The sequence below is a fragment of the Hemitrygon akajei genome, chromosome 2 (assembly GCF_048418815.1).
Source record: "Hemitrygon akajei chromosome 2, sHemAka1.3, whole genome shotgun sequence".
NCBI classification, from domain to species: domain Eukaryota; kingdom Metazoa; phylum Chordata; class Chondrichthyes; order Myliobatiformes; family Dasyatidae; genus Hemitrygon; species Hemitrygon akajei.
The window spans coordinates 161278702-161291572 of NC_133125.1; the positions used below are offsets into that span (position 1 = coordinate 161278702).

Below are 12871 nucleotides of genomic sequence, written 5' to 3' on the forward strand. Positions count from 1 at the left end.
AAATTGATTGGCTTCATCATAGCCTGGTATGGAAACACCAATGACCTTGAACAAAAAAATTCTTTAAAACATAGTGGATATGATCCAGTCCATCACAGGTTAAGCCCCACCCCCAGTAGTAACTCTATCTTTGGTCATATTTGTTTTACTCTCAACTTGCACTAGTGTTGTCGTGGTCAATGATAAACATGCAAGTTGTGTATAATTTATGTTAACTTATCTCTGTCCTTATCTTGCAACGCTCTGTGCTGCTGCTGCAGAAAGCTATTTTTCATAGCATTCAGACCCTGCATATAAACAACTATAAACCTGAACGGTCCATTGAAATCAGAGATTGATTTTGTGTGCATCAATGTACAGTCACTGTAAATACTGTAAACACTTCTCAAATACTCTTTTGGACTTCACAGGTTTGAAAAATGAGCCTTTCAGAAATGAAAGTTAACGAATCACTTCTGTACATAAAATTAGACAGAAGTTTAAAGAGCTGTTTTGTACGACAGGTTGCGTTAGTTATTGGTTCTGATCAGAGATTTCAGAGCTACTTGTGAATCACTGTGGTTAGAGAATGCGGACCTTGGAATAGACACCAATAAGAAAAGGAAAATGCATTAGGTTGCACATTCCTTTCTCTCATATTGAAGTTGAAGTGGATTTACTTTGTACATCACAGGCACATCCCTCCCTGATCAAAGATCCCCACCACTCTGACCATGCCATCTTCTCACAGCTACTATCAGGCAGGAGGTACAGAAGCCTGAAGTCCCACCCCACCAGGCTCGAGAACAACCACAGCACTTCAACCATTTGGTTCGTGAGCCAACCGACAAAATTTTAATCACTGTCTTGGTTCAGTAAAACAATGATCACTTTGCACTAAAATGGATGTTTGCTTTGTTCTAATTGCGTTCTCCATTGAAAAATGTCTATCATCTATGTTTTTCTTGTGAATGTTGCTTATCTGATGCCGTGTGCCCGTGATGTTGCTGCATGTTTTTTATTAAACCTACAGAGACATGTACTTGTCCATATGGCAACACACTTGACATTGAACTTCACATCAAGACTGAAAATGACTCAGGTTGAAGGAGAGAATTTCATTTTTCTTGAAACATTTGGGCAATGATGCCCAAGGTTCCACAGGCAGCAGTCCCTCTTCAGATCTCTAGGATCTGTTTGGGAATATTGTTTAGGAAAATGCCACCTACCACTTTAAACACAGCAGACTGACCATAATACAAACATACCAATTATATGCAGATGAACTAATGGAATTATGATTGCTTGTGGTTTGATGGAGAGTCTATAAAGCCTCTGAACCCCTTCCATCTGCTACCCAGGGCATGCTCCCAGAATCCCAGCCTCTCAACCCCTTCCATCCTCTACCCTGGAGAGGCTCCCAGAATCCCAGCCTCTCAATCCCTTCCATCTTCAGCCCTGGGCATACTTCCAGAATCCCAGCCTCTCAACCCCTTCCATCCTCTACCCTGGAGAGGCTCCCAGAATCCCAGCCTCTCAATCCCTTCCATCTTCTGCCCTGGGCATACTTCCAGAATCGCAGCCTCTCAACCCCTTCCATCTTCTACCCTAGTCAGACATCTGGATTCCCAGCCTCGATCTCAGTATCTATTCAGCAAGTAGAAAAGCTTAATACGACATATTGAAACTTACCAAGGTGAACTGAAGATCCTTCTCTCATCCTCACATTACTTCTCCCCCACCTGCTCTCTCTGCCCCTTCAGCCCCACTCTCCAGTGACCTGCCCAACAGGAAATTCCAACCTTCTGATGTAACAAAGAGCCCAGCTGCAGAGCAGTGGACAGAGAATCTGTTACCATGGAAAGGCAGGTATCTCACAGTCACTGTGAGATCTAGTCACAGATTCTGAGTCCTCCTGCACAGAAAAGGCCCTTCAGCCCAGCAAATCCATGTTGACTGCTTTCCCCATTTGCCTGTTAGGACAGTATCCTTTATTTCAGATTTTACCCTGGTAGGTGAGGCCTTTAATGGATCCCACAACCACAGATTCTGCCACAAATGACTCATTGCCACATCACCAATAAGTGCAATACTCACCAAAGACGAGCACGCTTATTACTTTCAACTGTCGTCTATCCATCGTGAAGCTGTAATCTCCTTGATCACCGGCTTGTAATCTGTTCACCATCAGAGAGCCATTGAACTGAATAAACTGTAGCCGGGAGCTGAACTGTTCACTGGGCTCTGCCCACTTCTGGAAACTTGGGATGTAATGCAAGATGGTGAGAGGATTTTTGTGGCTGGAGATGAACGACCAAAGAATTTCATTCTTCTCGGGGTTAACTTTGACACCGGGATCCAGTAAAACGGATGAACCACGGGCACCTGCTACTGTGCTGCCTGCTTAGGATAGGAAAATATAACCGATGAAACTGGTGTCAGACATGAAATATTAAAATGAACAGGAGAGTAAACAAGCACCTATTGCATGGGCAGATGGAATGGGTTATTGGGGGTATGTGGGGGCTGTTCGGATGCAATTAAGTTTATAACGTCAATTCAATTCTGAATAAACTGACTGAAAAAGGTCAAAGGTGAAGGCACCTCAAATGCAAGTGAGTTGCAGACAAAAAATTTTTGTACTTTATTTTTTATTGAAGTTTGTCATCAAACTAACATTTCCATAAGATGTATTTCAGATACAATATATATCATATAATCATATTGGTCACAAATCTCCACATAATAATTATCTGAGGTATACACTCATAGAAAGGACAGGAGAGAAAGAACAATCGAAATAAGAAAACTATGTACAAACTAGGGAGTGATTTTTTTTTACAACATATTCGTTGATTTGTGAGAATAAAATCAGGCCTATGAGGTGTTATGTGGTTAAAACATTTAAACCATTCCCAGTATGAATCAAATTGTTCCAACTTATGATTAACAGATGCTGTTATCTTCTCCATTTTGTAAATGTCCATTGTAATTTCTATCCATGCATTTTAAGTTGGGCTCTCCTGTGATAACAATTTCCTAGTAAGGGCCTTTTTACCAACGACCAGCAGTATATTCATTAAATATTTATCTCTTTCTAACCATTCTTGAGGTATATATCCAAAATATATGGTCTTACTCTCTAAGAGTATTTCACATTTAAAGATGTCTTGCAGGGCATTGTGTATCCCACTCCAATAGTCTTTGATAAAGTGGCATTCCCAGAAAATATAATAATGGTTTGCATTTTGATTTCCACAATTTCTCCAGGAAACGGGGATGTTACTATCATAATGGGATTTTTGAGAGGGTGTAATAAAATATCTTATCAAGTTTTTCCACCTGAACTCCCTCCATTTCTGTGAACTGGTAAACTTCCATTGATACCTCCGTATTGTTGTCCATTCTTCCTCAGATATAATTATCCCTCCTTCCTTCTCCCATTTTGTTTTAATGTATGAAGTCCAATGTGTTTTAAGATCTGACAAACCCTTATACACGCTTGAAATGATTCTACTACCGTTGTCTGAATTATATGCTTTTCTAAATAGCTCTATCAGACATGTACGTGACTTGGTTACATTTTTAACTGTCCTATTATCATACTGTCGCATCTGTAAATACCGATAAAAGTCTTGTTTTTCTAATAAGTGTTTCTTTTTGAGCGTTTCAAAACTGAACACTGTTCCTTCTTCGAGTTGCAGACAAAATTACTTGTACCTGTGTTTCTTCCGATTCAGTTCTCCCAGTCAGTCTTTAATAATTGTTGATAGATCTGCAAACTTTCTGATAACCTTCTCTGCAACAAGTTACTACCAATGTCAGTTCACAGTCTCTTCACAAAACAGTAATCACTCATCAACAAGACCTTTATGGTAAATCCTCTCTGCGTCCTCCCCAAAGCCTTCACACCGTTCCTATCATGCGTAGAATCGGGCACAATTTTTGGGCTGGTCCCAAGTCTTTACATGGGATTATCACAACTACCTTCATTTATATTTTGTAAATGAATCCCAGGATCTTTTTTTCGGTTATTTCTTGCTGTATTAACTGACCCTCAATGGCTTAGGGAACACTTCAGATACACAGAGGTATTAGGCAGAGGAAAACTCTGATCTCAAACCTCCATTACCTTGCAGCTCTGGACACATGTGGGGAACACTTCTGGAGTAAACCCTGAGGAGAACTCTGGAGCTGGAGTCTCTAAGGCAGTCCTGCATTAAGTCCCATGTTGCTGGCAACTCTTGCCATGCTGCTGGTGCCAAAACTGTATCAGTCTCTGCCATTCCTTTGGATTCATCAGCTGCATGGAGAGGGGGAGCTTGCTACATGGGCAACGGCTTGCTCTCCACCCTGGCTTGCTTATCACATAGACAGCCGGGGTGCAACATCTATGGTCGATCCCGACTAACTGATTGTCTCTCCCTCACGAGGCAGAGGGATTCTATATTCAAACTTTAATTGTCTCTTAATACATCAATATTCTGATCAATAACAGTTAAGGCTGATGAAACAAGAACTAAAACAAGTTAGGTGAGTAATTTGTTATACAAGATGACCGGCCCAGTTCACAATGTTGAACTATGTAGGTCAGATCTCTTTTTCCCTGACGTAGAACGACTGTGAAAATGAAACTACCCTCACACCCCAAATGTAGAGAATTTAGGATTAAAGATTAGCTTTATTTGTCACATGTACATCAAAACATAAAAACTCAGTGAAATGTGTTGTTTCATCAATGACTAACATAGTAGAGGGTCATCTCTTTATAATAGCTTTGTTTCTTCAGAGATGTTGCATCTGTGTGGATTTTCCATCCTTCCTTATATTCCCCATGGAGAGTTATTTTTTTATTTACATAGAAACATAGAAAACCTACAGCACAATACAGGCCCTTCGGCCCACAAAGCTGTGTCGAACATGTCCTTACCTTGGAACTAACTAGACTAACCCATAGCCCTCCATTTTTCTAAGCACCATGGACCCATTTGATGAGTTTGATAAGCTTCAGTCTAGATGTCATAGTTCAGTTTCAATAGTGACTTGGTTTTCCATTCATAACTTATCATAACCAAGTACTTCAGCAGTCTGACACTGATTTGCTGCCGCCCAACAGGGAGGTGCAGTGCCAGGGGCAGTGTGGTGTGGTGTCCAAGCTGGGGTCGGCATGCAGTGCTGCACTCAATGTCCCCCCCCCCACCCCCGTGTTTGCTCAGCAGAAGACGAGCCATATTGTGTTTAACTGCAGACATGGTCTTAGGGTCTTGGACTCTATTTGTGTGATGCTATTTTACAGATGTCTTATATCTGCTATACAGAGGCATGCAAACGTTTGGGCACCCCTGGTCAAAATTTCTGTTACTGTGAATAGTTAAGTGAGTAGTAGATGAACTGATCTCCACGAGTCATAAAGTTAAAGATGAAACATTCTTTTCAACATTTTAAGCAAGATTAGTGTATTACTTTTGTTTTGTACAATTTTAGAGTGGGGAAAAAAGGGAAGGAGTACCATGCATAAGTTTGGGCACCCCAAAAGATTTGAGCTCTCGGATAACTTTCACCAAGGTCTCAGGCCTTCATTAGCTTGTTAGGGCTGTGACTTGTTCACAGTCATCGTTAGGAAAGGCCAGGTGATGCAAATTTCAAAGCTTTATAAATACCCTGACTCCTCAAACCTTGTCCCAACAATCAGCAGCCATGGGATCCTGTAAGCAGCTTCCTAGCACTCTGAAAATTAAAATAATTGATACCCACAAAGCAAGAGAAGGTTATAAGAAGATAGCAAAGTGTTTTCAGGTAACTGTTTCCTCAGTTTGTAATGTAATTAAGAAATGGCAGTTAACAGGAACGGTGGAGGTCAAATTAAGGTCTGGAAGACCAGGAAAATTTTCCGAGAGCACTGCTTGTAGGATTGCTAGAAAGGCAAATCAAAACCCCCGTTTGACTGGAAAAGACCTTCGGGAAGATTTAGCAGACTCTGGAGTGGTGGTGCACTGTTCTACTGTGCAGTGACACCTGCACAAATATGACCTTCATGGAAGAGTCATCAGAAGAAAACCTTTTCTGCATCCTCACCACAAAATTCAGTGTCAGAAATTTGCAAAGGAACATCTAAACAAGCCTGATGCATTTTGGAAACAAGTCCTGTGGATTGATGAAGTTAAAATAGAACTTTTTGGCCGTAATGAGCAAAGGTATGTTTGGAGAAAAAAGGGTGCAGAATTTAATGAAAAGAACACCTCTCCAACCGTTAAGCACGGGGGTGGATCAATCATGCTTTGGGCTTGTGTTGCAGCCAGTGGCACAGGGAACATTTCACTGGTAGAGGGAAGAATAAATTCAATTAAATACCAGCAAATTCTGGAAGCAAACATCACACCGTCTGTAAAAAAGCTGAAGATGAAAAGATTATCCTGATTCTACAACAGGATAATGATCCTAAACACACATCAAAATCCACAATGGACAACCTCAAGAGGCGCAAGCTGAAGGTTTTGCCCTGGCTCTCACAGTCCCCCAAACTAACATCATCAAAAATCTGTTGATAGACCTCAAAACAGCAATGCATGCAAAATGCCCCAAGAATCTCACGGAACTAGAAGACTTTTGCAAGGAAGAATGGGCAAAAATCCCCTGAACAAAAACTGAAAGACTCTTAGCTGGCCACAGAAAGCGTTTACAAGCTGTGATACTTGCCAAAGGGGGTGTTACTAAGTATTAACCATGCAGGGTGCCCAAACTTTTGCTTCAGGCCCTTTCCTTTTTTTGTTATTTTTAAACTATAAAAGATGGAAATAAAAAAGTAATCTTGCTTAAAATATTAAAGAAATGTTTGCGTGCCACTGTATGTGCCTTTTGCTCTGCTTGGCTATCGGTACTGTGCTTCATAGCTTGGAGCTGAAGTAGAGCTGTTCTGATTGGCTGTATTCTTGCAGGGATGAATGAAAAGGTGAGGGTGTCAGAGCCCGAAGTGATGGACGGGCTGGTTTAGCTCACTGTTCCACAAGATTTACTCATTTTTGCATTGAGCTCAGACTGTGGCCTGCAACTAATGGACTCACACCACCATATTTAAGAACAGTTACTATCCCTCAACTATCAGGTTCTTGCACAATTTGCATCTGCACAACTTGTTGTTCATTAATCCTGTTTCCAATTACCTTTCTATAGATTTGCTGAGTACACCTGCAGAATCTCAGGGTTGTATGTGGTGACATGTTTGTACTCTGATAATAAATTCTACTTTGAACTTTGTTGAACTTTGATGTGAATCGGCCGCAGTGATGCCTGGCTGTGGATTTGCATTTCATCAGCTTCAGTTCTGAATGCTCTTTGCTTGCTTTTATCGTTTGTGTTTTCATTCTCTGTTCATTGGGTGGTCGATAGTCTTATTTTAATGTGAAGCCAGATCAAGGCTGTTTAGTTTTCCAAAACAGCTCAGCTTTCTTTTTGCAGAGGGGGAGCTCCTGAATTTGGTAAGCATTTATTTAACATGCTTTTGCTGATGACACGGCAGCAGTGGGGCTCATTACCAACAACGACGAGATGTCCTACAGAGGTGACGCAAATAACCTCTTCCTTAATATCAACAAGACAAAGAGATGCTTATCAACTTCAGGAGAAGTCACACCAGTCACAGCCCCCTTTACATTGACGGTATAATAGTGTAAACTGCAAGCAGGTTCAAACTCCTAGGAGTGGTCATCACACACAACCTCTCAGGGTCCCAGAACACTTCCTACACAGTCAAGAAAACTCACCAACAACTACTTTCTGAGGAAGCTGAAGAGAGCTGGACTTTGCACGTCCATACTCATGTCATTCTACAGATGCGCAGCAGAGAGCCTCCTGACAAGCTGCATCACTGCTTGGTAGGGAAGCTGGACTGCAGTGGACAGGAAGGCTGTACAACGGGTAGACAAAGCTGACCAACACATCACTGGCACCAGCCTATCTGTCATCAAGGACATAGTTAACATACAAGTCGATTTATAATCAAAGAATGCACAAGTTATACACCTTGAAATTTGTTTGCTTACAGGCAGCCACAAAACAAGAAAGTGAATAAGCCAATTTTTAGAAAAGGACCATAAAAGAGGAGAAAACACACAGAGCATGCAAACACATTCGGAATGCAAGGCAGCATTCAGAACCAGATTGAGTCCTTAGATCAGCTCCCCGGAGCAGCCACAGTAAACCCAAGCCTACTCATATAAGCCATCTCCGTTCATCATGCTAAAGGGGCAAAAACACCGAGAAACTCGCAGAGACAACAGCCGCCAGAGATGGGAATGGACATCACAGGAGAGCCAGCTAAATCAGCCTAACCCTCGCCTCCAGTGCCGACATTTGGGCTTTCCTGTTGATCTGGGCCAGCGTTTAAATTTTTCAAGCACCGAGCAATAGCACACTGTAACTCCCAGTGCTTGGTCCACACAGCTCAAAGCCGTTCTCCATCTCACCAAATCGGCTCAGCACTTGGAGTGATCTAACCTCGCACCCGGGTCAGGTGAACGGGCATCGACTCCTCTCCAAATTGTTCACTCCAACAGCAACAGTGATACAAACTCTGTCTGTGACCCTGTCTCGAACACGTTGCCCCTTGGCTCTGCAATGCACCCGCACGGCCCATCCTTCGAATCAGCCACCTCTACTTACTTCTTTAATGTTTGTGGTGACAGTTGACCCCAATTTGTTTCAGAAAAGGTGTAATTAGTGATGTTTTTAGTCATATTTCTTGTCACCTGAAATACCAGTAGAGTCAATAATATAGAACCATAGAAACCTACAGCATATCACAGGCCCTTCAGCCAACAACGTGGTGCCGACCATGTAACCAACTCTAGAAACTGCCTAGAATTTCCCTACCCCATAGCCCTCCATTTTTCTAAGCTCCATGTACCTATCTAAGAGTCTCTTAAAAGGCCCAATTGTATCCGCCTCCACCACTGTCGCCAGCAGTGCGTTCCACTCACCCACCAATCTCTATCTAAGAATTTACCCCTGACATCCCCCTTGTGCCTAATTCCAAGCACCTTAAAACTATGCCCTGTCATAATAGCTATTTCAGGCCTCGGAAAAAGCCTCTGACTATCCACATGATCAATTCCCCTCATCATCTTATACACCTCTATCAAGTCATATCTCATCCTCCATCGCTCCAAGGAGAAAAGGCCAAGTTTACTCAACCTCTACAACCACCCTTTGCCTTCTGTGGACAAGCCAGTTCTGGATCGACAAAGCAAGGTCTCCTTGGATCCCATGCCTCCTTACTTTCTGAATAAGCCTTGCATGGGAAATCTTATCAAATGCCTTACTGAAATCCATATGCACTATATCCACTGCTCTACCTTTATCAAAGTTTTTCCCTACATCCTCAGCTCAATCAGGTTTGTAAGGCACGACCTGCCCTTGATAAAGCTATGCTGACTATCCCTAATCAGATCATGTCTCTCCAAATGCTCATAAATCCTGCTTCTCATGATCTTCTCCAACAACTTGCCTACCACTGAAGTAAGGCTCACTGGTCTATAATTTCCTGGGTAATCTCTACTCTCTTGTTGAGCAAGGCAACAACATTCGCAACCCTCCAACCTCCAGTACCTCTCCTGTCCCTATTGATGACACAAAGATCAAGGCCAGAGGTTTAGCAATCTCCTCCCTCTCTTCTCATAGTAGCCTGGGGTGTATCTCATCCAGTCCCGGTGACTTATCTAACTTTATGCTTTTCAAATGCTCCAGTACATCCTCTTTCTTAATGTCAAGCCTGTCAGACTGCTGTAAGTCATCCCCACAATTGCCAAGGTCTTTATCCTGATGAATACTGAAGCAAAGTATTCATTAAGTATTGCTGTTACCTCTTTTGACTTTTCTCTTCTTCTTTACTAGATCTTCTACATCCTTTGTACACCATGGTTCTTTCATCCTACCATCCTTTCCCTGCCTCAATGGAACATACCCATGCAGAATGCCATGTAAATGTTCCCTGAACATTTGCCACATTTCTGCCACTCATTTCCCTGAGAACATCTGCTCCCAATTTATTTCTGCAAATCCCTGCCGAATAGCTTCATAGTCCCCCTACCCCAATTAAATGTTTTCCCAAATTGTCTGATCCTATCCCCTCCAGCACTATGATAAAGGAGATAGGGTTGTGATCACTACCTCCAAAATGCTCTCCCACTGAGAGATCTGACACCTGACCAGGTTAATTTCCCAATAACAGATCAAGTACAGCCTCTCCTCTAGTTGGTTTATCTATATATTGCGTCAAGAACCCTTCCTGAACACACCTAACAAGCTCCGCCCAATCCTCTTGCTCTAACGAGAAGCCAGTTAATATCAGGAAAGTTAAAATCACCCATCACAACAACCCTATTACTATTGCACTGTTCCAGAATCTGCCTCCCTATCTGCTCCTAAATGTCTCTATTACCATTGGGGGTCTATAAAAACACCCAGTAGAGTTACTGCCCCTTTCCTGTTTGACTTCCAGCCGCAATGACCCAGTAGACAATCCCTCCTTGACATGCTCCTTTTCTACAGCTGAGATAATATTCCTGATTAGCAATGCCACTCCCCCATCCCTTTTGCCTCCCTCCCTGTCCCTTTTGAAATATCTAAAGCCTGGTACAGCCAACAGCCATTCCTGCCCCTGAGACATCCAAGTCTCTGTAATGACACAAATTCATAAAGGATCCCACACACTCTGCTCACAGACTGTTTGTCCCACTCCTATCAGAGAGGAGACTTCGTAGCATCCATGCCAGGACCACCAGACTCAAAAACAGTTACTTTCCCCGGGCAATGAGGCTGATCAACACCTCCACCCACTAACTCCACCACTACTTTATCATTTCCCTTATGTCAGCTTAAATAGAACCTAGTGCTACTTTATGGACATACAATTAATGTATGTATATAAGCTATTTTATGTAAAGTAATTATATTGATATGTTTTTAGTATTATTATTATTATTATTGTGGTTTTGATCTTTTTGTGCTGCATCGGATCCGGAGTTACAATTATTTCATGCTCCTTACACCCATGCACAGGAAATGACATTAAGCAATCTTAAACATTGACACTCAGGGCAACCAGGGATGATCTTAAAGAGGAGTTTAAAATCATGAGGGCAGAAATAAGGTGAAGGCACTCAGACATTTTCCCAGGGTGGGAGACCTGAAAATTAGAGAGCTTAGAGGGAAAAATTTAATAGGAACTTTTTCCAGAGGGTGAGTTAGGCCAGAGGGCCCGTTTCTGTGCTGTTCAACGCAATCCACAACCAGCTTGTCCACACCGATCACCACCCAGCATCGAGCTTTCCCCCAACTCAATCCGTCTGCTGATCAACCACACATCAACCAGTTCCACCAATCACCTTCCAGGTTTTGTCCCACCCCTTCCCTTCACCTCTTTTTACTGGCCATGTCCCCTCAATCTTTTGCTGCAGGTCAAGGGTCCCGACTTAAAAGGACAAATGCCCATTTCCCTCCACAGATGTCACCTGACTTGGTAAGTTAGCTTCTCCAGCTGATCATTTTGTAGTTGCTGAATATTTAACTGCTGCATTTTTTAAAACTTACAGCTGGCATATCATTTGCTCTCCAATTAGTCATTCATGTGCTATTTCAGTTCCAGTTTGCTCACTTCCTGTCTATTATTCTTCGTATTTGTATCTGCAGTTCCTCATACTGGTTCCAGTGGTATTACCCCAGAAACCTGTTGGTACTTGTACAACTATTTCCACATTACAACTATTAAAGTCTGCTGCCATTTGTTTAAGCAGGGCAACACCGAGAGGATCGTGTTTTTTGATTTTTCTTGTGCCTTCAATACCATACAGCCCTCATGCTGGGTGGGTGGGGGAAGCTCCAATCAATGCAGGTTGGTACTTCCATTGTATCCTGGATAATGGACTACCTGACTGGCAGATTACAGTTTGTGCGGCTGTGTCAGACACGGCTATCGGCAGCACTGGGGGCCCCCTAGGGGACTGTATTGGCTACCTTCCTGTGTACTCTGTATAGCTGGGACTTAAGACAAAACATAGAGTCACATCATCTGTAGAAATTCTCTGATAACTTAGCAATAGTTGGTGTATAAAGAGAGAACAGGAGGATGAATACAGGGTTCTGGGGAAGAACTTTGTGAATAGTGCAGCTCAACATCAGTAAAACAAAGGAGATGGAGATGGAATTTGGGAAGACCAAGCCTGCACTGCTCCTGGTACTATTGATGGTGAGTACGTGGATGTGTTGAGAACCTACAAGTACCTGGATGTGCACGTGAATGACAGGCTTGAGTGGAGCACGAAGACAGAGGCCATGTAGAGTCACCTCTACTTCCTGAGGAGACTGAGAACTTTTGAAGTATGCAGGCCTCTCCTTCACATGTTCTACCAGTCTGTTGTCACCAGTACAATCTTCTCTGTGGTGTGTGCTACAGCAATGGCTCCAATACAGGTGATGCCAAAAGGCTCAATAAACTGATTAGAAAGGTTGGCTCTGTTATAGGAATCAAAGTGGACACACTGAAGGCTGTGGTAGATCAAGGGACCTTCCAGAAAATCCTGGCAATTCTGGACAATGTTTCTCACCCTCTGCTTGCCAGCTTGGCTGAACAGAGGAGTATTTTTCAGTAACAGACTGAAACAACTGTGCTGCTCCAAACAGCAAAATATGAGATCATTCTTACCCTTGGTAATGAGTCAACCTATAGCTGGGGAAGTGATCTGGTAATCTTTGACTTGAAAATCTTAAACATCTTATTTTTAAGGTAACTTATTTTTATTCTTTCCTACTTCTAATATTTGTATACCCCTGCACCTACAATGTTACAGTGACACTGTGATTTCCTTTGAGATCAATAAAGTATCTATCTATTATTTCC

General features: G+C 42.4%; 1 protein-coding gene across 3 annotated transcripts in view; it reads right to left on the reverse strand.

Moving 5' to 3' along the window:
• The window catches only part of LOC140717336 (uncharacterized), a 52094-nt gene that overhangs the window by 23263 nt on the left and 15960 nt on the right, over positions 1–12871 (reverse strand). For 2 of the 3 annotated variants that reach the window (XM_073030841.1, XM_073030831.1), the window contains exon 2: positions 2077–2379. In XM_073030841.1, the coding sequence (XP_072886942.1) occupies positions 2077–2379 (303 nt within the window). Of the gene's footprint in view, positions 1–2076; positions 2383–12871 lie in introns of all 3 variants that reach the window. The other variant, XM_073030823.1, reaches the window with a different exon arrangement.